The sequence below is a fragment of the Motacilla alba genome, chromosome Z, assembly GCF_015832195.1.
Source record: "Motacilla alba alba isolate MOTALB_02 chromosome Z, Motacilla_alba_V1.0_pri, whole genome shotgun sequence".
Lineage (NCBI taxonomy): Eukaryota > Metazoa > Chordata > Aves > Passeriformes > Motacillidae > Motacilla > Motacilla alba.
The window spans coordinates 17121232-17146145 of record NC_052046.1 but is presented as its reverse complement, the minus strand read 5'-3'; the positions used below and the strand labels follow the sequence as shown (position 1 = coordinate 17146145).

Genomic DNA, 24914 nt, shown 5'->3' with positions numbered 1-24914 from the left:
GTAGCTTTGTGTGCAAGCTAGAGGGAGTTTGACCGCAACAGTATGTGGGAATCCAGTGACCTTATAACAGATGATGGATCCCAAATTATCTGTGCTGTCCTCTCCTGATGCTGCTCCTTTTTTTTTTTTCCCAATTAAACAGCTGGCATGGCCTCTCCTGTATCAAAACTATTTAATCCTGGTTTGGAAATGGGAGAGCAAGTGTAGTGGAACACCTCTTCTACCAGTGTCCATGTGACCAAATTAGCACCTTGGCCCTAGCGGGGAGATGCTGTAGGCAGTTTTTGCTTTGACTTTTCAAGTATGTTTAAAAAGTTATTTTAAGTTAAAATGCTAAATGCATGCTGCCATCAGTAGTGAGAACAGTTGGCAGAAATGGGTGTGGCCCTGAGGATTATGTTTCTGTAACAGAATCAGTTTTGGCTGTAGCTGGCCTGGGCACTTCCCTTCCGGCACCTATCCCAGGATGAAGAATAGGGCTGCACAAACCCAGCCAAGAGGCACTGCTATTCTGGGGATGGCAACGTGTTTGTGCTGCTTAGACCTAGGACAGAAAGGGATGATCAGTCTTGCACGATGTAACTTGAGTGGCTCTCTTACAAGTTATTGGGAATATTTTATGTATCCAGGGTCACATGGAATTACAGATGAGAACAGGAGGGTAACTGGTATTTCAGTGGCTGGGACTGACAGTCTTCTTTTGTAGAGAGATCATAGTTTTCACGAGTGAAAACAGGCTGTAGGCTGCTTTGGGTACTCAATGCTCCCAAATGTGCCAGTCAACCTCTGCTCTCAAACTCTTGATTTTAATTGTTTATGTTGGGATGGGAGGTTGAGCGAAACAGTACTCAAACAAGAGTCTTTAACATAGTATTTTAGGTATGTCTGTTTGCACAGCGTCTATTTCTTCACTTTTGCAAATGCTTTTCACTAGAGCTACAGAACTGTCTTTATTGTGTTCCTGCCCACATAAAAGTTGAGGACTAGTCTTCCAAAACTAATGGAAAGACGTGTTACTGAAAACGCTTTGTTTGGCTGTAGCTGTGTGTATTATCAAGTACCTTACTTTGAGCAGATGAAAAAATAAAGGGTAACTGATCATGTTGCAAGGCTCAAGTATGGAAGCACTTGTGCCTCTACCTGTATGTGCTCCTAGTGTTCTTTTAATATTGTTATTTAGACTTCTTATGGTAAGCAAACAAAAAAAACCTGATTTCTCCATGGTTTGCTTGGAAGTTAGGGCCGCTAGTGACAATGCCAGTATTGTGAACTGGCTCCTCAAGGACTGAGCTGACAGCAATACATTGCAGTGCTTTAGTTCTTCTAGTAAATGTTAAAATACTAACTTCAAGGGGTTTTTTTTCTATCAGAAGAGAGGTAAGTGTTGTATTCGAATTTGCAACAGAATAAAATGTTACTGTTTATCCTGCTCTACAGTAAAAATTATGTCAATGTGAATTTATTTTGGCAATGTACAGCCAAATTGAAGCCGGAGGATTAAAACCCAAAAAACCCCATTGCCCACATAATATTTGTTTAGAACAGATTGATTATAGTGTTGATATTGAATTGAAAGCTGAGCTGTTACTAGTAACATGCATTTATGCCCATTGCTTATGGGGCAGCTTTTGCACATCAATTTTCTTTGACAACAGGATGCAGCTATCTTAAAGAGTCCAGACTGGTACATACTCTGCCTTTTCTTGCTAGTTCAGCCATTTCCCCCCCCCCAAGTTCAACTCTCCCATAGATCAGTTCCCTGTAGGGCTGTTCAGACATCAGAGCTGACACAGGGAAGACAGATATGGTTAGAGTAACAGGGATATGCCATCCCCTTGAACAGCAGCTCGGGCATACCCCCATACTGAAGGCACTGCAGACCTGTATCTTTTTTCCCTCACTGGAAGGGGAAGAACTAATTCTGAAGTGTTGCTTCTTTCTTTTGTATTTTCTGCCCAATCAAAATAAACCAAAAGACATATAATAATGCAGATGCAGATTTACCAGGGGTCATAAATATGTATTTATGAAAAGAAGGTGACCTCATTAAAAAGGCAAAATGTATTGACAGGCATCAAAGTCCAAGTTGCCTTTTTTTTTTTTAATTCCCTTTTTTTTTTTGAGAAGCCCAGCTCATGAGTGACTCATGAATTCTTCTATGGCTCTGTATTCCTTTTATAATACAGTTTTCTATTTGGATGTGAGCCTGCTGTGTTTAAAAGTACATGGGAGAGACATTATCCATATTTCTGGTTTGCAGGCAGTGTCTTTGTTGGCTGATGCCAACAAGCTCTGTGTTTATTCATAGATACAGTGCTTCCAGGTACAAAATAAGCTACTGCACTTCCATGTAATATTTGCATAAATGTAAGATTGTATATGAAGCACATATTGTGGCTCTTTTGTGCACAGAACTGCAATTTTAAACTGCTTACTGAATTTCTTCTATTTCCTTGAATTCCAGAGTTTGTAGTAGCTGAAATATGATGAATAACTCTTACACAGAGCTATTTGAGTAACAGCATTTATTACAAACTAGCTTTTATATGAAGGCATCTCTCAAGCTTCCCATAACAAGCAGAAAGGAAAGAGCTATTCTGCAAATATTTATAGATGTAGGCGAAAGCTTTGAAAATCTCTGAAGGGAGCCTTTCTCTCTGCTGTTGCCTAGTCTGAGCAGAGAAGGTGTGTCTGGATTGCTGAAGGACGAGAAGAAGGATGGCAGATCACTTATCTGTATCACTTATCACTGTGTATCTGTCTAAATGTTTGGTTTCAGTTGCTTTATAACAATATGCAAGAATCTAGCCTGAATGTCTCAGCTTGTCCATTCTCTTGGAGGACCATATTTTAATACAGGCTTTTATCAAAGATGCTCAGATGCAAAGTGTGTCTGGTGCAAGTGTGTTGCACTGTGACTACTGCACTGTCCTCAAGGAAAGGAGTGTGTATTTACTGATGGAGTTGGAAGGTGAGTAGTGACTTTGGCACTCTATGCATCTCCCAGCTTCCTAATGGAAGTCTTCACAGTCTTGGGGGAGGGGATATTGTCTCCTGTAAGGATGTCCTTAGGATATATGTAAAAATGAAATTTTCCTATTTTATGAATGTGCCTGGATTCTCAGCTGTTAATGCCTAATCCCAGGCCTCCTGAAAAATTTTGCCCCATCTTTTCATATTAGTTATGCAAAGGCTGTTTTTATGAAACCTTCAAAACACTGATGCCTCCTGTGCTTTCACTTTCTTCCACCCCTGCCTTGTTAACAAAACCACCTACAGACAGTAGCTCCATATCTTCTCCCTCCACCTCTGAAATCCCAGAGCAAACCACATACTTGTGTACATGGACTTGAGTGTGCTTAAGCATTCCTAAATCAGAGCTTCTTGGTTTGGGAAGAATCCCTATGGTTTGTGGCTCTTGGGACTTTTTGGGTCAGCAGACTTGCTTTGAAGTATGAGCTTTCCTGACGGTAGCCAGTAATGGATCCAAATACTGACTGCAGCCACAGCAGTATTTTGTGCCTCCTGGAACAGTAATGCCACAGGACTCTTCCGTACTGCTCAGGCAGATACCATAAACCAAAGACAGACATGACTAATAGTAAATGCTAAGCTAAGTAAAGTAAATGCCTTCTACTTGCTTGCTTCTCAAACTTGTATCAGCTACTAAGGCCTCTCAAAGTAGGGATTTATTTCACAAGAACTGACTTTCTGCACCTTTGTTTTGTCTCCAGAGTCTTACTACTTGTGCTCGGACAAGCTGAGAAGTGTTCTAGTTTCTCTATGTCACAGGGGAATTTTCTCTCTTGGAAACTGTTTTCTCACTGTTCTGCTCTTAAGTTAATGATGCTGTGATTCCATTAGGGTTGGAGAGACAGAAATAAGAGTGAAAATAGGTATATCCCTAAAGGGAAAGTGTGCCTTGCTTCTGTTCTTTAGGGCAGGACCCCTGTAGGAAATACAATTACTGGGGCCTTTTGGTATCAGGAGAAAATCTATTTTTGAAAAGTATCAGAACAAATCAATTGGTACAAGCAGTACTGTTACTTGGTTGGGGAGCACCACCACAATGCCTCCCCTCTCCAAATTTTTTCCTTTTGACTTCCATTCTTGAACAAGTGCAGGACGATGTCACATACCTTAATGGGCAAAATTATTTTGCAGCGCAGAATTTCTGTATAATTGGGTTTTGGAAAAAAATAAGAGAAGGTATTGAATGAAAAATAACCGAGGAGTTTTAGCTGTTGAAACTAAATATCTGAAATATGATCTTGGTTGGTGAGCTGAGTAGGTTTTGGCAGATTTATAAGAATTTTGTGCCCTTAAAGTGAAGAAGTATTATATTAGCTGTTAGGAAGTTTCCTTGTGAAGCCACATGGTTGCACCTCCAAAAGTCCATGTAAGAAACACAAGTCACTGTACTTCCAAATTAGGCAGGCATGTGTTTATGTAAATTAGTACTGCTGTTGAAAGAGCAAATGCTCAAAAGCCATGCTAGAAACGTAGAGCAGCAAATAATTCTCCAGTTGCAGATACTCTTCCATTCATGTCTGTGGCTTCTTGCAAGAAGCCACAAAGAAGCTGTGAGTTTCTCTTCATTGCTTGTCTGTATTTTTAGAAATGAAGTACTAGACCAGAGATTAAGAAGAAATTTCTATTCAGCATGTGTGTGGCATAGAGAACATATTTTCATTATGGAGTAAACTAGTGGGGAAAAAACCTGAAGATTATTTAATCCCATTACAAAGAAGTCTTGTGAAATCTCTTTGCACTTTTAAAAGGAATGAATGAAGCAAACACAAGAAGCAGCAGGATGGGGGAGTGGACAGCAATAGCGCATAGCTAAAAGACGACTGCTGAAGGATCAGAATGCTTAGAACAGTGTGGAGGGAAGCTGGCATGGTCAAAATGCTGACAGGAGTGGGTCACTTCCAGAGCAGCTTGGGATGCTCCTGCTGTGTTCATAGTCTCACAGATTTGTTCTCAGCAATATGTGAAATGCTGGATAGGAAACATTTCAGTAGTATTACCAGATGAGATTTCCTAAAGTTCCTGTGCCTTCTATAGATCACAAGTTTTACTTATATACTTACTCCTTTCTAGAAAAGAGGCTTGGTGGGGAGACAGGGATTTGCTTCTGGTTTCTTTCTCTAAAGCTATCCTATGGCTTCAAAGGGGAGCCAAGGAACCTGAGGTATGCCATAAAGGAGGAGGTTTTGTAAATAGCATGAAGCCATTGCATTCTATTAGTCAACATGGTCAAAATAGTAGCAAGAGTTAATGCATCATGGGGCTAGGACATCTCCATATTGTGCATTTAATGCTACAAAAGGGTTAATACTATATAAAGGAAAATTTGGAATACTTCCAGTATTAACCTTGCTTTACATTTAATGAAGCATTGTAAAAGCTCCTCCTCTCCTTGGCTGCTGTATTTTCCTGCGTGGACCTGATGGCCTGTTGCAGCCCGACATGTTGCTATTGTCTAAGAGCAAGTCACAGTAGTGGGAAGAAGCTTGGCAGTTAGCACAACTCTGAACCTATTAAAAGCAGTGCCAGTTTGAAGCTACCTGCTTAAAAATAACATGGCACTTGCTATTGCAGCAGCTGGTTAATAAGCAATTACTTGCAACTTAACAAAAAAAAAAAAACAACAACAACCAAAAACCCAAACCCAATTGTAACCAGAATGACAGCTGCTATTTCTGAAATTAAACACAGCAGTGAACAGTCAGCCTGCTCTGATACCACTGATCTGTGGTATCATTTCTCACCCTTTTCACACCTACACTGTAAATCTATTGGCTATAGAAGGTGCAAGACCTTTGGCCATTTCCTGTAGAGATAGAGGAGCTGATGGTGTGAAGAATCACATAGCATTTGTGAAGCCTACAGCCAACTGCTTATGCTCTGCAGCTGACAGAACAGCTCCAGATCTTCTCTACGATGGGAGATTACTCTCAAAGTACATAAATCAAGCTTTCACACATATGTTAAACCCAAATTTGTCTGATGCTTTCTCAAGCAGAAAGAATTTGAATATATGCTGCATAAGGGCAAAGACTGCTTTATTCAGATGCAATGAGCTGGCATCCTTCCAAGTTGGCATTTGCATGCCTTGCTCCATTTTCTTCTTGTGCTCATAAGTAAACCTGTTTTCTCACATATCTGCAAAAGGGTTGCATAACCCTTTTTTTTTTTCCTACCATGGCTTTATACCCTTTGCAAACTTCCAAAAATGTTTCATGGAAAAAACTTCATTGCAGCAAGGTATTTTAACTGCCTTCAGGAAAATTTAGTGGGAATAGGGAAAGAGCAAAGTACAGCCAGTATTAAATCATCAGCCAACTCTTCAGGCTACCAGCATATGCTCCTTGGACCTTCCTCTGCTCCATTAGACACTTTGTAGTGTTCTGGTCTACTGTCAGTAAATCCAGAAGTAGTATCACTGTAAGTCCATTAAAACACCTTTTGTTAAAAGAACTTGGTGTGACAGGTAATTTTTGAAGTGGCTAAACTGTATTTTCCCTCGTGGTGAGTTTGAGGCCCACAGAAATTTGCAGTGCCCACCAATTTAAGGGGAAAAATCATTTTCCAGTTTAGTCTTAGGTGTAGCTTCTTTAGATTCTGATTCTACCCTGACCTTGCTATTAAAGAAAACTGTTTATGGATAGGGTTGATGTTTTTGGTGCTCCATTTATAGCTGAAAATGTCAGCATGCCAAAATTATGATGTAAGTTACTAAGAGAAACATTCCCCAAATGTTTAACTTTGGAAAGTATCACCTCTGCATCTACAGTGTCTTCTCTGTGCCTGTATTTACATGGTAAATGTACTGCTTCTCAAAGTTAGCCATGGCTTTTGAAGTCAGCAGTGGAGGGTTTTACCAGGAGTTTGGTGTGCTGCCTTGGTGCCTGATGCCTGTGTGTTGGTTTCTACATTTCTCAAGACTGTCAGCTAAGGTTTTGTCTTTGCCCTGAAATTTCCAGGTGTCTCTGAGAAGATACACTTAAAACATTAAATATAACTCCCAAATGTAGTTTTCTCAGTGAATGTAGTTTTCTTTGGTGATAGGATTAAGTTTCAGAATAAACTCAATTATGTTTGCAGAATGTATTTGGAGAAACTAGAAAGCCAAACAGATGTAGACAGCCAGATCTTTGACAGACCAGAGAAGAAACAAAGACAAGGTCTTGGATTAGATTAGATGAGAAAGTAATAACTACTGCAAAATGGAGATAATACATCAAAAACATAGATATACACAACAAAAGCAGACCTGAGGGGAGGGAAAATACAAGGGAACTTCAGATACCCACCGGAGTGGTAGCATGGTTAATATGCAGCTGAAAAGGGTGAGGAACACAGCTCAGTGAAATATACCAGTGACAACTGAAAAATGCTATCATTACACCAAGTTAGTTCTGATACTTAGCTACAGCTGTAATGCTATGCTAAAAGCTGATAATACTAAAGGTGACTGGAATTGAGAATGAAGTTTAAAAACTTGTCAGCTCTATGTATAGTAAATGTAAACTATTTTGTATATAAGGCTTACCTGTAGTTCATGCAGGAATAAAATACTCGTTTGACTTCCACAGGATTCTTTTTAAGCCTTAAGTGGTTGTAGTATTACCAGGACCTTTATCCTGAAAATACTCATTTGTCATACTGGTACAAATGGAACAATATGATTGTGTTATATATAAAGTCCAAAACAATCAAACCCTGCATTGGCAGCCTTAAGAGTATAGCAAGCACCTAGAACAGCTGAGAATATTATTTCAATAAAATTTCAATCTACTCTTTGAAAAGACTCAACACAATTTTACTGCATCTGTGCTTTCTGCACTTTATAACTAATTTTTCTTTTAATTTCAGCTTTATCTTCAGGCAAGAATGAAAGGAGACTGGGCAAGACTTGTACGTCCTACTATACAGTTTGGTCTTATTGCTGCATCTATCTACGTGGGTCTGTCACGTGTTTCTGACTACAAGCATCACTGGAGTGATGTTTTAACAGGACTTATACAGGGCGCAGTGGTAGCTGTGCTCATTGTAAGTAATTCCTGAAGGGAGGGGTGTGGGCGTGAATGCTGCTTTTCTGAACAGCTCCTTAGAATTGCAGGCTGTGTTCACAAACCTGTGAACCTGTATTTCTAACGCTTCAGAAAATGCTGAAATGGGAAACAACTCTTTGAACTGATTGTAGCAATAGTAGTTTGGGGAGTGAGGCAGGCTCTAGCCCAATGAGATAAGTGATAGTTTTAGCCATTGGACAACATGACATTGTCTCTGCTCAAGAGCTTTTCAAATAACTAAGATGGAAATGGTAACTGCAAACCATGTAGGCTTTTCTATATAAATCCAGCTTTTTGCTTCTAGCCAAATTTGAAATATCAAGTACAATAGCAGAGAACATAATATAAAGTATATTTTATAAAGTAAGTTTTATAAAGTAAATGGGGGAAAAGGCCTTGAAGAATAAGGAGAGCACCAAAGTGTCTGCCTTTGCCACCTTACACAATGTGTTTTTTCAATCTGATGAGAAACTAAAACCCTTCACCATTTCTTGTGTATATTCCTAGTACCAAAAATGTGTTCACAAGGAACCTGTGAAGCTTAGCTGTATTGATGAGTATAAAGCTATCCCAGGAAACAGATACTTAACTAAACTTGTCATAGCAGGCCCAGTTGATGTAGTGACAACAATTGTACTGGGTGTCACCAGAGTGCCACGGCTAATTCACCCATAGATAGATTAGGATGTCTGGATCAATAGGAACAAACTGAGGTCTTACTGAAGGATTCCGTTATCAAGAACTGAGGCTTAGCTGGGAAGAACCACCTCCACAATAAACGCTTTGTCAGCTTTCTCAGGTCAGAAGGGTTCAAGACAAAGCTGTCTACTAATTGCAATCAATAATCAAATCTTGGAGAAATCTACAGGCTGCAGTAATCAAATATGGGAAATCTACAGGCTGCATCAGCTGTTACTAAATGGTTACATGTTGGCATAATCCTACTCCTTTTTCTGAGAAAGAGTACAGAGAGTAAGAAACATCAGAGATTGAAGAGGTGAGGACACTTTTATTAGGAAAACATTTAGTCAAGGATGTTGGATGATTCAGAAGGTGCTTGGTAATACAAGAAAGAGTAGAAAGTAGCATTACAGTGAGTAGAGTTGAAAGGTCAGGAAATTATTTCTAAAAATATACACTAGCACCAACCACCACCCTCAGACTCTTATCTGAAAGAACTGATGAGTTCCTCACCAAAACCAGCAAGCTGAGGTTAGAACACAGAAGCACAGCAACTGCAAATAGATCTCTAAATTTAACTGAGGGAATCTGGCATCAAGTGGAAGCTGAAACTCCCCTGGTCTGGCTAAAGCAGTGTGCTGGATCATCAGCTAGCTGCCAGTGTGGTGGGAGATTGTTTCTTCTGCCATGGACATTCAAGTGTTCCGCAGTTCTCACGGTTGCAGTGGAAGGGGAAGACACAATATAGGAAGGGATCATGTGAGGCTCTCACTTATTGCACTCCAAGTAGCACTGTGTGCCCAGCACATCTGCTATGGGACTTGGTGAAATGAGCAGTGGAAGACAGCAAGCTGCACAACTAGATCAACCACCTGTCTTGTAGTGAGGGAGATGTCTCCTAGCTGTGAAAAAGTGAGGTGGTATGTTTAAAGGACTGGAGGAAAGGACTACATAAAGCTGGCCTTATAGCTGCTGGGTCCAGCTAAAGCACCATGTCTCCTGTTCCACCTAAATTACAGAAAAAAAAATTTAACTAAACTTGCATTATGGTCCCTCAAAGGGCACATTTTGTTCCTTCATTTAGAGCTGTTCAAACTGTGGCTGTTATAATGAAGCAGTGCCTGGTAGGGCAGTCAGCACAAGCCTTGAATTTGCTTTAAACCATCAGTGGCTAAATGGTCAATGGCAAGGTGAAAAAGCTATTGAAGGAACAGATGTCTGAATTTTGTACAAGACTTCCTGGCCATTTTCTAATGTTTTAAACTGATTAAGCTTTTAATTAGTTTTGATCATAGAATTTGCCTGCTGCAGAGCCCTTGTTTTAAAGACTTGAGAGTGCAGGAATAATTTAACACTGATTAATGCTTAACACTAATTTGTTCGCTTAGGTTGTGTATGTGTCAGACTTCTTCAAAGTGAGAGGATGTACATTTCAACCAAAAGAAGATTCCCATACAACCCTACATGAGACTCCAACAAACGGAAATCACTTTGGCAGCAATCATCAGCCATGAACAATGACCCAAATCACCTACATTGCTCTGAAAGAAAACAATTTCACAAGTCTAATTCTGTAATAAAAGTAACTGCCTTTAAGGGACTGCTGCTGCTCTTGGATGCTCACTTTACCTGTATATAGTAACATCTACCACAGTTATTGTACATCTAAACTTTAAATTTCTGTTGGTTCAAGCTTTTTGCTTAAAAGAAAGCTATTACAACTGTAAATTTTTATTGAAAACTGTAACAAGTTATATTACATACACTGCTGTTTGTACATGCCTTGTTGAATCAACTGTGGTTTAAGTAAACACCATTAAAAGGAATTACTTGATATGGAAGCCACATGTGACACTGATGAATTTGTTCCATCATGTCAGTACAGTTTCTGGAAGACATCTGCTGTTACAGGTAAAGGCTTGCAGCAAACACAATATCTCTCTTGATTTTTGTAATCCCTATTAAGAAGAAAAAAAAAAATTAATATCTAGGAGTCTTAACAGACACAACCACTAGTTAAGAGTACAGTTATAAGCATGTTACAGGTTATTAAATGCAAGTCATTGTACATCCATTTTTAGCCATCCTTTAAGTCAAACTTTGTAACAAAGATGTTATCTGGAAATATAATACCAATGGTGCTGTTCACCACACTGTCAACAAGAGAAGTTTGCATTACAAAATTATTCACTGTCAGTCCTCACTACTTGTGCAGCCCCGTCCCCCATCACTTTTTCTTCTAAAATTGCTTCATGTACTGTGAAAGAAAGTGAAGTACATACCCTCTGCAAACTTATTTTCCAGTTCTGTGTTCCCAATGGCTTTTGCAGCCTGGCACATCTGCCGAAGCAGTTCTTCTAGACGCCTCATGCAACGAATTATGCTACCTGTATGAAAGAGCAAGGGACAACTTTGTGCCACATCATGTAACTGGTCCTGAATTACTCAAAGTAATAGCTCCTTCTACTACCCTGTTCAATTTATCTAGAAGCCAAATGTCTTAAACTTAATTTCTGTTTGCACAGCAAATTTCTCTGTGAGGCATTTCCTTGAAGCTGTTTCCAAATGCTTGTCCTTTCTACTGTTTTTACAGTCTCTAACTAATATCTAATCACACTACTTTCTGGGCTGTTGAGTAATTCCTAGCCAATTTTTTCTTTCAAGAACTTTTTAAGACTTCCTCAAAAACCATAGACCATTAGGAGAGTCACAACTTTGCTTCAAGAACTACCACAGGTTTATTTTGGGATTGTTTTTTATAAGCCTTAGTTCTTTTGTTGGCAAAGGCAGTAAAACAGTAAGTGATCTATCTTACTAATCCTGGGCTACTCAAGAGTCCATGGACCACTCTACCATGCCACTGCATGGTTACAGTAATGCACATAAGCATCTTGCCACAGCTCCTACACTGCAACACAACACCCACTTGTGATTTATTATGCATTTATCTCCTCTTTGAACTTTGTTCACAGCTCAGCCCAAGTCACTGCTACAAATTTCACTAAACAACTCTAAATGCTTCTGCTCTTCTGGCCACAAGCAAACAGCATCCTGTTTGGTCGTTTTCTCCAGCAGCATCTCCGACAGTCAAAATGATTGTAGGCAAAATAACTGTTAATGGGTAAATATGGGATGAAAGGCTTGAGAGCAGCCCTGCTGAGAGGGACTTGGGGGTGCTGCTGGATGACAGGCTCTATATGACCCATCACTGTGCACCTGCAGCCCAGAAAGCCAATTATATCCAAAGCAGTGTGGCCAGCAGGGCAAGAGAGGTGATTCTGCCCCTCTGCTCTCATGAGACCCCACCTGCAGTGCTGCATCCAGCTCTGGGGTCCCCAGCACAGGAAGGACATCAACCTGTTGGAGCGAGTCCAGAGGAGGGCCACCAAGATGATCAGAGATGGAACAGGTCTCCTTTGAGGACAGGCTGAGAGAGTTGGGGTTGGTCAGCCTAGAGAAGAGAAGGCTCCAGGGAGACCTTATTGTGACCGTTCAATACCTGGAAACACTCAAGGTCAGGTTGGATGGGGCTCTGAGCAACCTAATTTAGGGGAAGGTGTCTCTGCTCACTGGAGGGGGTTTGGTCTCTACAACCTTTCTATTACCCCCTTAAGGCATAATATTTGGGAAAAAAAAAAAACAGTATGAAAAGAACATTGTTCAAAGCTCTTGGGAAAGTGAGACATGATAAAGTAATGCTTCTCTTCTAAAAAGCATTATAGGGGCTCACTAGGCTATGTCAGTTTCTAGTGAGAACAGTTTGTGTAAGAGCAGCAGTTTGTAAAACCTGTTGCAATGACACGGAAAAACACACCCATAGCCTGTTGAGCACAGAGCACACACCAACACAAGTGACCTCAGGGCAGCTGCCCCGACCATGGCTGTGCTGCACTGTGGCAGGCCCTGGCTCAGCTGTCAAAGATCCTGCTCATCTCCGTTTACAAGACCAACCTTGACAGCCATTCCAGGGAGTACTTGTTTACAAGGCAGCGTAGCTGTGCTTATTGCAGACATAGTTTTTTGTGCAAGAAAACTGTAATTTTTAAATGAATTATTGTTTATACTTCCATAAAGCAGGAGTTGGTCTGCAGTTAACAGATAGGACATTTAACTCAGTTTAGTGTTCTTTCCTAATGGCTTTTAAAAGCTGCTCTTATTTTTATTTCTTCCAAATACATATTTCAGCTTAAAGACAAGGTATTTTCATAAACAAATCAACGCTACTCCACTTTGTGGCAAACACACTTGTTCTTGGAACACTCAGGCTTATTTTGTATTCTGATTTTCTTTGAAATCACTACAGTTACTTGGATAATCAAGGAAAACTACTCTAGTACTCCAGGATTTAGGAAAACCACGTACTTCTCTTCCTTTTGGATAAAGCACAGGAAACCAGCCTACTGAAAGTTAAGGGAAGAATCATGCACTGACCCCTGTTACAAGAGATGACCTCAAAACAGGCCACTAAGATCTAAATTTGAGGAAGCTGGCACTAATGAGTAGAACAAAGTTGACTGTTTTAGTACAAATATCGTAAATGGAAAATGTTACTGCTCAGTATATTATGAACATTAAAGTGTCAATGTAAAACATAAGCCAGCTGCTTTAATGTTCCACATACTCAGAGTGCCTCCACAGCAAATGGACGGCTCAGATACTCATTGAAATAGCAGCAATCTGCTGACTGCAGAAGCAAAGACTGCCAGGATTTGTGTTGCTCAAAAGCAACTTTCTTTAGAAAGTTCCTGGGTCTATGTGCTGGATTACATGCACGAATTATGTGCATGAATTCCCTTGTTATAAGGGAATCTGCAAACCTTTGCAAAGAAGAAAATAGCATTTGAGCAAGGCAACAGTCACAGTAACAACTTCAAAAAGGAAGACTTCTAAGAGTGGTGCATCCATCCTACTCTTCACAACTTCCAACAGGCTGGTTCTTCATTCTGGCTTGACCTTTAGTGTTGACCATTCTTGTTGGATGGTCTGTTTTGGATGGTCTGTTTTCACAAAATACCAGGCCTGTAAATCATCATACTTTTAAAAGTGAAAACAAAGTGTTCTTCCTCAAGGGCAGTTTCTAGTACTCCAGTTTTAGGAATCAAATTAATGCACCTAACAAGTTATATCTAGGCTTTGCAACTATCCCCATTGCACTGCTGTGCAATACTATTCAAAAGAGAGACTTGATTACCACTTCTCACTTCTGTCGTCATTAAGTCAGCAGGAAGAACTGGTTATACCAAATAAATAAAAAACTTAACTTTAATGAGGACAAATGCAAGACCTGTACTTCCTGATGACAAGCATTTGGAACATGTTTTTTTTCCCTTTAACTAGAAAAAGTAAGCATTACCTCTTGTTGTAATGCTTAGAATTTCTGAGTTTTATAGAAAGTGTTTAGAATACAGAGATATCCCTTTAAAAAGGGATTCTAGATTCTAAGTCATCAACAGTGTTTCAGTATAAATATATAGTAAAAAATTTTTCCCCACTTGATTTTGGCCATACAGATCCTTGAATACATCTGAGTTTACAGTAAGGTTCTTCAGTATTATCATTCCCTGTTGTAGAATTACCAACTCATACCTTCTAAAGAACAACGGATTAGCCTACCTTCAAAGACATCTGTCATTTTGCAGATGTGAGCAAAGTTAGCTCCATTTGCCCATGTATACACAACATCCATTAGGTTGGGTCTGAAAGAATTCAGGTAATTTTCTTCATCAGTTTCCAGTTTTGCTTCTGCTGACACCTTGGCGATTCTTTTTGCACACTCCTTTAAAATAAAATATTTTGTATTTATATTATACTTAACCTTACTTAATTCTTACTTGGAGTAAGAATTCAACTGACAAAAAGACATGCACATTATTAGGTATTGCATTACAGGATGAAGTTTTCTTTTTAGAGTGAAATTACTCATAATTAAAAAGTAAACCATTGTTTACATGAAATCTGCCTACACTAACAATCTACAATCTACAGTGTAGCAAGCAAGCTTATAAAACTTCTAGAGGCATGTCCTAAATTAGCATAAAGATTTCTTGCAAAGCGTGTAACGTATTATTAATTACACACTACAAAATCACATGCAGTGCCACCTGAATTCCATGATCATCCAAAATTAGGTCTTTACACTTATACATTACTCATAAGCTTTGCTCATGTTAACACTAACCCTGAGCTCAGACAGATTTCTAATTACCTGCATTTGCCGAAGTGGTCCTGCCAACTGCTCAGTCAATTTTGGCATTTCACTGGACTGAAAAAGAAGATATTAAAAAATCTCAAGTGCTCCCATACATTTGCTCTATACCAAATTAAGTGCAAAACCATAAGTTCAATGCGTGATACTGCCACTCTACATTATTCCAATAAATTCTCAAACATGTTGCCAAACACTAAAATTACTGAATTCCCTGAAAATTTGTTCCTCAAACTAGATTAGAAAACAAAATCTTTCTGTATAGTACACCAACATTATGAAAAGCAGCATCTGCTTTCTGGATATTTCCAAAATTCCCTCTATTTAGCTGTATCATAGTTTTGAACTGATGAATGAACTGTCATTAACTACTTTGACAGTTACAAGCTTTTCTTTAAGAATACAAGATATTTTTAATAACTTCAGCATCAGTGGCAATATATGAAAATCCAGCTTTCAAAATACAGGAATATCTTTATACCCTCGCTGTTTAGACTAAATTACTATTGTTGAGTGAATCCAAATACACAATAGCTTACCTTGGTGTCCCTTCTACTAACAAATGGAATGCATTAGCCTCTGCTGCTAATGGTTTTTTCCATATTTAGAATCAACCTCAGTGATATATCTTGCTACCTACTTGCAAAAATATTTCATATGGAAGTTTATTTTTACTAATTTTTTGGGGTGATACTAACTTTGTATACAGCTTACAGGTGGGAAAACAATATCATCTGATATTAAATGCCCAGCTTTTAAATACATATGGTCTGCCTTTAACAGCCTTTTAGGAATCAATTCCATGTGGTACTGCCATTTTGATCAATGGTCAAGGGTACTGACCATGTAACATAACACAGACATGTCTGAGGATTAAATATATGCTCATCCCAGAGTGCAGGGTGCAGTTATTGTTGAGCATCTTCTTGAGATAATCACTCTACATTTTCAATTATATGGAGTGGTTTTTTTATTAATAGCAGCACATGTGCTGACAATCTATTGATACTGCTTCACTGGAAGAGGAAGATTGCAATTTAACACAGCCTTTAGAGTGTCTCTCATGAGGAAAGAGACTTCAGCATTGAAGCTGAAATGTTTTTGCTAAGTTCAATGGGAGTTCCTTCATTTTAGGAAGCAATCAAAAATGTGCAATGGCTCATACTGTTTATGACCAATTCCTGCAATTGAATTAAAACCAGTATTGTTAGAAGACAGGAATGTCCAGAATTATTGAATTGAAGAAGTAACTCACATTCTCTTGAAACACGAAACAGCTGAGTAGTGCAGTTGCCTGTTCTGCAGACAAATCATTGAAGAGACCATTGAACATCATTTCTGTCAGGAGTAGTTCATCAGCACTAAAATAAAGAGAATGAAGCTTAGAGGAAAGACTTACTGATATGTAATTTTTAAATGAAGAACTATTAATATGTTTTGTGAAGCAACTGGATATGGATTAAAAAACCAGCATCTTAATTTTACTGTCAGGGACACAAAATACACACACACACAAAAGTATATTAGCTTTTTTAGGGGAATGCTAATGATTAAGAGACTGCAACAGTATTTTAAAGAAACTAAAAGCACTTACTGGACTAGAATAAAGCTCTCCTGACCGATCATATGAGTTAGTATAAATAGTTGAACTAGTCAGTTTCTATCAGACAGATCAAGAGATCAGAAAGAACCAGGGAGTTAGGTAACTTACGAAAAGGACTAAACTAATACTGTTGCTGCTTATAAAAATTCAACTGGATATTTCCAAAATACTGAAGAAAGGAACAAACTTGCTTCAATTTACTTGAAGAATAATGACTTAATCATGAATTATAAAAGTAACTGCATGATGCAGATAAAAAATCCAAACATACTTGTTTGGATAAAATACCTCTATTTTTAGAGTTAATCCAAAAAATGCATAGGATGGGGGAAAAACAACATATGATTTTTTTTTTTTTTTAAATGTGTAACTCAAACAGTTCCAGACAGTCAGGAAGTAGATAAAATTCAGATTAAGCTTCCCCACTTGCTATCAGATTTTGCAAGGCAATTAGCTATCAAATAAACTTACCTGTAAAATAAGAAGTACAGCAGTCACTGTGACTTTTAAAAATATAAAATCCTATCAAAATCTGAGTTATACTGTAAGATATTAAAGTCTGATTCATTTTTTTTCACCTTTTTCAATATAGATGTACCTGATAAATGTATTACAGTAAAATGCATCACTTTACAGATTCCTATGGAAGGAATTTCGCTCATGCGAAAACCTTCCCCTCATGCAATGTACAACATTAAATCAAAACACATGCTATTACCTAAGTCGGCACAAAAACAGCCATTGTTTTGGCATTTTCATGTCTTCACTTTAACTTTAAAACCTATTGTATTTTGTCTTTAAGTTGCTACTTTACTTATGCTGCTTGAATCAGCATATTACCTTTATTACACAGAACAAAGTCTCTAAAGATCCCTTTTTCTAATGGTCCCTAAACTTCAAAATATAAACATAATGTACTAATTTTAGCAAGGACAATAACGTGTATACACATGACAATGAACAGTTTGCACAGAAGCCAGTTACCTGCTGATTTCGCAAGCAACCCGTCCTTTCATCTCAATAACATCTGAAGACGTGGCAAACCCCAGTCTTCTCAAAACACGCTTGCGGCATTTAAGTTCATCCATCTGCAGGACAGTTCTGGCTTTCTTCAATTCTCGCTTTGCTATTTTAATATCCATAGCAATCTGGGGGGCCAGAAGGAGAGGAATTACACCTTGCTGGTGTAAACTGTTTTAAAGACATTTTTTAATTTACATAAAAGCCTCAGAACAATGGTATATGAACATACTAACTTGACTAGTTGACTTGCCTAAGTATTCTAAGAGGAAGGTTTAAAACAGATTTAATAATTAAAAATCAGCTCCATTTACCTACTGAAATCTCTGGTAAGCTTGGGAAGTTAAGCTATTTACCCACAGTGGGAAACAAACCATATCAGTCCACACTAAAAAGACAAAGAATGCTCTGTTGTTGTTGAAATGAGCGCTCATCTTCCGAGACCTATACTAAGTCTCAGCTAACCAATTATTCAATGAAATGTAAGCCAAAGGCATAATTTTCTGCTATTAACTTCTCCAGTTGTTTGCAGCTCATCACAGTCACCATCTACATCCTTACAGCAGACACCCTCGCAAAGAGCTGCTCGGTCCATCAGGTCTTACCACATGCAACTCTGTGCTGCCCATACCAGAAGCACCTCACTTCTGTGAAGTGGCTCCTGAAGAACCTGTCTTCTCAAGCAGCAGAGAAATATGAGAGCTGGTTTTATGCATATGATTTTGGTCTAAGACAGTACAACTCTATATAAAATAAATAATTGCTTCCAGGCTGAGAGTCAGCTCAGGAAACAGCAGCACAATGATTTCTCTGGTACGCTCCTCAAGCTAATAAGCCCCATCAATTCAACTTGGTTTGCACAAATATATTTTAAAAAATCAATTAAAATTATCTATGAAGACTCTTCCTACACTGCACTGTGCTATGTCTACTCAGTGAAAAAGACCCCTGTAACCTTCTAATTCCTGTAAATTTCCTCTGAAGTTTTCTTCTCAGACATACTTTTCAGACATACACCTGTACCAAGAAGAGCATACCACCAACTCAGCCATTTTGTTAGTGAGATTCAGTAATTTAAAAGAGTTTATTTAGACTTTGCAAATAAAAAGAAAAGCAAGTAGAAAGACAACCTCCCTCCCCCCTCTGCAACTAAACACAAAGTAATTTGGTTTGTTTCTTTACCTGTGCTTTTTTTTCACAAAGTTTGTATATGGTTTCCAAGTTTGGATCGTTGTGAAGAGGATGTGAGTACATCCTATGCTCAAATGCCTCTATTTTTTGGATTACTTTTTTCAACCCTTGGTCTTTGATGCCCATGTCATCAATAGGGTCTAGTAAGGGCACTCCATCAGGAAAACGTTTCTGTACCTCCTAAAATGAAAAAGTTGGTTTTTTTTAAGATAAGTAACAGTAAAATCAGCTAGCACAACTATAGAAACACAGGAGGCTGTAATGTAAGTTATGTGACGTTTCAGGAGTTTTCAAAATCTGTTTAAAATTACTTGACAAGGAAAAACAATCGACATACACCGTGGCTGCCAACCCCTTTAAAGAATAAGGGTGAAGATGTGACAGAAACTTTACACAAATTTCATTAGAATGAGTTGCCTTGGGTTTAAGAGTGACTCACTAAGCAGAGCATAGTACTTACACAGCCTAGTGGAACTTACCTGTACAGATTTTAACACACTTTGTCTGTTATCAATAGGCCTCAGGTCTTTTGGTATGTAGAGTCGGACACTGCTGATAGCTGAGACAAGATGTACCAAAACAGGAACAACCTATCAAAGAGAGTGTAGTAACTCATAAATCAGTAAAAAACATACCTCTTATTACTGGTCCATAGCAAAACCTTTTCAAGGAAAAAGGAAAACCTAGTGCTCAAGAACACAGCAGTGGGTAAAGGAATACCAGAAAGGAGAAAAATGCAGCTAAGGACCTAAAGTATTCATAAAGAAGAAAAGTAATTGCCCAAATGGTAAAATTCTGAATGCAGTTACATCTGGGAAAAGACTACAACTGAAAACAAAACAACAGCTTTTCTATTACCTTGCATCTTACCTGCTGGAATACCTCTTCTGGTCGAAACCAGGCAAATTATTGTCATATACTTAACTAAGAATGCTACCAGCAGAGAACATCAAGACAGAAAATCTTCCTAAGTACAAAAACCATCATGACACCATGAAGAATCACTACTGCATTAAACTCCAAGGTTTAAATGGAGTTTCTGAGAACTAACCTGCAGACAAATTACAATTTTCAGATCAAAGGCAGTGTAACTGTTTGTCTTGATACAGGGTTTCAAATTGAAAATTTTAAATAATACAAATATTTTCACTAAAAAAAAAATTCAATTTAATTTCAGAGTAAGAGAGTTTTGCAAAGCTGTCCAGAGAGGTGGTGGAGTCACCTTCCCTGGAAGGGTTCAAGAAACAACTGGATGTGGTATTTCATGCTATGATGTAAGTGATAAGATGGCGTTCAAGGGTTGGACTAAATGATCTTGAAAATCTTTTCCAGCCCTAATAATTTTACTAAAAAAAGGAATTCTGTTCCCAGACACAAGACACTGCTAAAAAAAAAACCCAAACAAAACAAAAACTGTCAAACAGTACTACTAGAAATGTATTACTTTTATTTATTAAGAAGGCAGAGTTAGGTGTACAGGTTCTCTCTCTTCCTTAAATGCATCAGTCCCTCTTTTATCAGAGTGTGCAAATGGTTTGGAAATGAAGATTTGACAAAGTTTATAAGGAACTACTGAGAATAAAAACATGTAACAAACCTGCATTTCTCCTCTCTCATCAGGTCTGGCTGGCTTTGCAGACTCAGTAGCAGAATTTTTCAAACTGTCTTTGCTGCAGTGCAGGAGCACTTCAACTACATACAATGGGTCCAATTCACCAGAATTTGGCTGTTGAGGGTACAGAAAAAGAGCAGGTCTGTATTTTTAAAATACAAGCAGGAATAAATGAAAAACACATGATTTCTCCAACCTCAAAGGTACAAAATGAGCTATGTCTCTTCCAGAGTATCAGCTCAGTGCTGCAGTACATTCTGAAAACTCACATGCCGGTGAACTGATTGGAAGATTCCTCCCCACAGAAAAACACACTTGAAAAAAGTCACCCTACCCCATCCTCCCTTATCAGAGTAGCCTAAAGTCTGCTTGAAGTTTCAGATGCATCTGTGTTTTCTTCTATATGTAGCTTGTTTGAAGTAAGCCAGTATGTTTTAAAACTGTAATGCATGTTTGCATCATGCTAGCTGTACTAAACTTTGCATTTGAAAAAAAAAAAAAAAAACAACAACCCAAAATTCAGGGGACCTCTTTCATTTGCAGGTTTGCAGGTTCAAGTTTTCATGCACAACAAAGACCACAGAAAAACCTTTCAAGCATAACAGCTTGTATCTGTGGCAAGCGGAAAGCTGCATCTTGTAGGCTGCATCTTTACACAACCCAAACTGTACCCATAACATCTGACATTCATTTAAAGAACACGAACACATAAGATGTGGTGATTAAAGACTACTGTTCACAAGGTCATGATCTTTTTTGCACACTGCTTTAGACTGGCAATAGTTATTTGGATCAATATGCATTAGGGTTGCTCAAATACACTCCAACTACAAACAAGTATTTTTAGGACTTCGAACAGAAGTATGTTATAGGCCTAAAACAAAAGGCAGACATCACCTTTTAAAATACCATGTGTAAGCTTTCTGCTTCCAAATACAAGAGAAAATGAAAACATTATTTTCAAAATCCTATCTTAACTCAGTTCATTTTTACTGGACAGTATTTTTCATTACAAATCTACAACATACTATTTTATTTCACCGCATGCCAGCTTGCATTCTTAAGAGATTCTCAGAAGTGCTATGAGAAAGTGCCATAATAAACTAAAGAGAAAAACAGAGTTATCCTGTTGTACAAACTAAATGATTTCTTCAAGAAATGCCAATTACTTGCCGAGGAAGAAACTGTTCCTCTGAATTATATCCTACATTTGCAGAAAGCACTCACAGCAATGTAGGAGATCCAAAACACTGCCACCCTCTGAATCAGAATTTTTAAATACCCATATGTACCAGATCAGTATCCAGCCAAATCCAGGGATGGCACAATGCTGACTCGAATGCTAAACTCATAGCTGCACAAGTGTGCTACAGAAAATATTAGAATTAGAGCTGTCTAGAAAATTATGAGAGGAAAAAAATATTTCTACCTGTGATTGTATTGTAAACTCATTAATAAAGCTGGAGTATAAAAATCATTAACATCTGCTGCTAATATTACTGTCTTTAAGTTTACATACATCAATAGCTTTTAGAAAATGCTGACTAGACGTGACTCAATCTACAACTGCTTTTTAACATGTACTGTTTCCTTCCATGGGTTTCCTACAACAGTATAGGTACTAAAAACCACTGCACCCCAGAATGGCAACAGACATGTTTCTATATGCAAGAATAAAAGGAAACTAGAATCCTTGAAACACTTGTTAGCCACAGACTTCTCTGTCATATCAAGTTCAAATGATTCTTTAATTCATGCTGCATCAATTCACATGCTTCAAGGACAAAATTAAGCCCTTTTGAGAAGAGTACTGTAGAATTATTTGAATTCTTAGGATTTTAGATTTGCCCTGAAACACCTCTGACTTCAAGTGTTTGGAAACAAACCAAAATAAGAAAGATGATTGTGCCTAGGAACCAAGGACAGAAAAAAAACAAATTCAGAGTCCCAGATAAGTACTATCAAACTTACTGAAAATTCAATGACCATGACACAGCTCTAAAAGAGATGTTTATGTAGTAAACATTATAAATATGTAAAGATTATAATAATCGAAACAGGGAAGATAGAATTGCAGCATCTCAAATTTTGGTATCAATAATTTTTAAGAGACAAAAATTTCATGTCTAGAATCAGGGATTAAATAATACTGACTATCAACAGCACAACAGTATCATTAGTTTACTGCTGGCACAATCTAGTGGAAATAAAAATTTCTCACTCAAAAATTTTTATGGGGTTTTATGAATTCCAAAGGACATAGTTATTGTGCTGCCTACTATAATGTAGAATATATAGCAAGCATCCCTGCTTGAGATAAATTCTATTCTGAACAACAGTAGACAGGAAAGTGCTATTTGTATTGACAGTTTCATGGAACACTGATTTGTCTAATTATGTTGGAAAAGCATCTACACACAATTAATAATAAACAAAATTGACACGACTCATGCATTTGCTTTCACAGTGCAAAGAACAAGGAGTATTATGTGAAATACAGACATACTATAACCCGAAATTCATTATTAATTGCATAGATTTCTCATTAGAAAAAGTATTTAGGAACTATGGATGTAGCAAAGAAAAGTTTTCAACTAAACTAGCAATATAGTCTGAATTCAACAAAATTCCTAAAAGTAAACCCAAAGAACTGTTCCGCTTAGAAGAGGATGAAGGTCTAAAGATACAGCATAAGAAGTATCTTTCCAGTACTAAATAAGTATACTTGTATACTTTAAATAGTAATGGGGAATGACATCTGTGTCTCAGGTGCAAAAATGCAAAATACACAAAAATGCATTGAATAGACACTAAAATGGGTAAACAACAACTTCTTCAAGTAATTTGTTTTGCCTCTGCTCACAGAAACTAAACTTGTCTTTTCATACTGACTTTAAAAGTTACATAGTTTTAAGTTTGTTCCTTAATTTCCAGCACCTATTGTCATTCTTTCCACACACTCAGAAGGAAAAATTCAACCCAGCTGCTAGAACAACTTAATGAAAAAAGCGCCGCTGGAGCCAGATCCATCTCTTGCAAAACAGTCCATAATTTCAAAGCTAATATTCAAGCCCAAAGGCTTATACAACAGTGAGACAGGCCAGATAGGGAAGGCAAACATGTATGTGAATAAAATATGACACACATAGAAGAAATGCCTCCAAATGACACATAAGTTGGCAATTTTACAGAGAGGCTGGGACTAGGGGACAATCTGGTTTACTACTGTCTGTCTCTATGAGAAAAGCAATCCACAATCAAAGATTTAAGCAACAGCAGTAACAGCCCAGTTTTTCAACTTGAAAAAAGAAAGAAGTATGATTTTCAAAAGGAAGATGGAAAACAAAACAGAATCTCTTTTAATAAACTCTGTATGAACACATTTTTCTCATTTCCTCTTTAATGAATATATATTAGAAAAGCACTAAAAAGTCCCACAATAAACACACGCCACCAGAGCTTAACAGACGCGACTTTGCATTTAGACCTAGCAAATAAAGCCAAAGCTCTGCTAAAATTACAACCAAAATGTTATCACAGAAAAATATGTAACTTAAGTTTTCATTTACAGAGCAGAGTAGCTGGTCAAAATATTTCTGAAAGGGAGACCAACACATCATCAAACGGTTACACAGAGACCAACTATGAAAATGAATTTCTGGAAGTCTGGCTTCTATTGCATCACTGCCCTCTGTCTTTTCTTCCAAATGTCCTCAGATCCATTTCTATTGTTTTGCTCTCTTTTCATTTTCCAACTCTTTGGCAACGTCTCAGAGGACAAGCAATTCCATGTCTCACATCCTAATTTAGGACTCAAAGGACAATTTACCAGTTTAAGATAACTTTCTTCACAGAGTTTTAAATGTCAGTCTTCCACTGCTCTCAGCCATCACTTAGGGCTTCTATAGATTTTCTGAGAGAAAACAATACAGTATTTTTCTCATGAACAGCTCAAATTAGCACTGGCAATGTCTCAGAAACAACTTAGTTTGAAACATTTTCAGTGCTATGTAAAAGCAAGCATTTCCTCCACAAATATGTTAAAAGTTAAAAACTGAACTCCAGACTTGGAGTCTTCTCCATCCTCTGTAGCTTTATTTCTTTACACTTTCTCTTCAGGAAGTTCAGAGCTTTTTGTAAATGTGGGGTAAAAGGAAATTTTTTTTACCTTTCAGAACTGTAAAGAAATAGGAGTTTTATCTTATTTTCAGAAAAAAAACAGTCAGGTATATATTTTGGTAATGGAGAGAATGTGTATTTTACCTTAACATTTGATTTCTTAGAGAAATTAACAACCACTCCCCATCCGTAGTCATCACCTTCATTCTTCACCTGGAAATATTGCAAGATGTTATAACGTAACATATATAACAACATCCTAGCAAGCACAACATTTTGTATTTTTGATATTTACAACAGCAGTCATGGACTGCATTCATCATGAAAACAGTACTTATTTTAATGCATTACTGAATGCTTAGCAAATACACACAAGTCAAAATTGGTGTGACGTATGTTATT

The 24914-nt window shown here is 37.8% G+C and overlaps 2 protein-coding genes across 4 annotated transcripts in view; one reads left to right on the top strand and one right to left on the bottom strand.

The window, feature by feature from the left end:
• The window catches only part of PLPP1 (phospholipid phosphatase 1), a 63779-nt gene extending 53176 nt beyond the window's left edge, over positions 1 to 10603 (top strand). For 2 of the 3 annotated variants that reach the window (XM_038125128.1, XM_038125129.1), the window contains exons 5-6: positions 7882 to 8058; positions 10151 to 10598. In XM_038125128.1, the coding sequence (XP_037981056.1) occupies positions 7882 to 8058; positions 10151 to 10276 (303 nt within the window). In that variant the 3' untranslated portion in view covers positions 10277 to 10598. Of the gene's footprint in view, positions 1 to 7881; positions 8059 to 10150 lie in introns of all 3 variants that reach the window. The other variant, XM_038125127.1, reaches the window with a different exon arrangement.
• The window catches only part of MTREX (Mtr4 exosome RNA helicase), a 42211-nt gene continuing 27774 nt past the window's right edge, over positions 10478 to 24914 (bottom strand). Inside the window, exons 18-27 of the mRNA XM_038125124.1 lie at positions 24657 to 24725; positions 20379 to 20507; positions 19261 to 19371; positions 18773 to 18961; positions 17555 to 17718; positions 16223 to 16328; positions 14968 to 15024; positions 14376 to 14538; positions 11045 to 11149; positions 10478 to 10720 (exon numbers count right to left, since the gene is read on the bottom strand). Coding sequence (XP_037981052.1) covers positions 10668 to 10720; positions 11045 to 11149; positions 14376 to 14538; positions 14968 to 15024; positions 16223 to 16328; positions 17555 to 17718; positions 18773 to 18961; positions 19261 to 19371; positions 20379 to 20507; positions 24657 to 24725 — 1146 coding nt within the window. The 3' untranslated portion in view covers positions 10478 to 10667. The remainder of the gene's footprint in view (positions 10721 to 11044; positions 11150 to 14375; positions 14539 to 14967; positions 15025 to 16222; positions 16329 to 17554; positions 17719 to 18772; positions 18962 to 19260; positions 19372 to 20378; positions 20508 to 24656; positions 24726 to 24914) is intronic.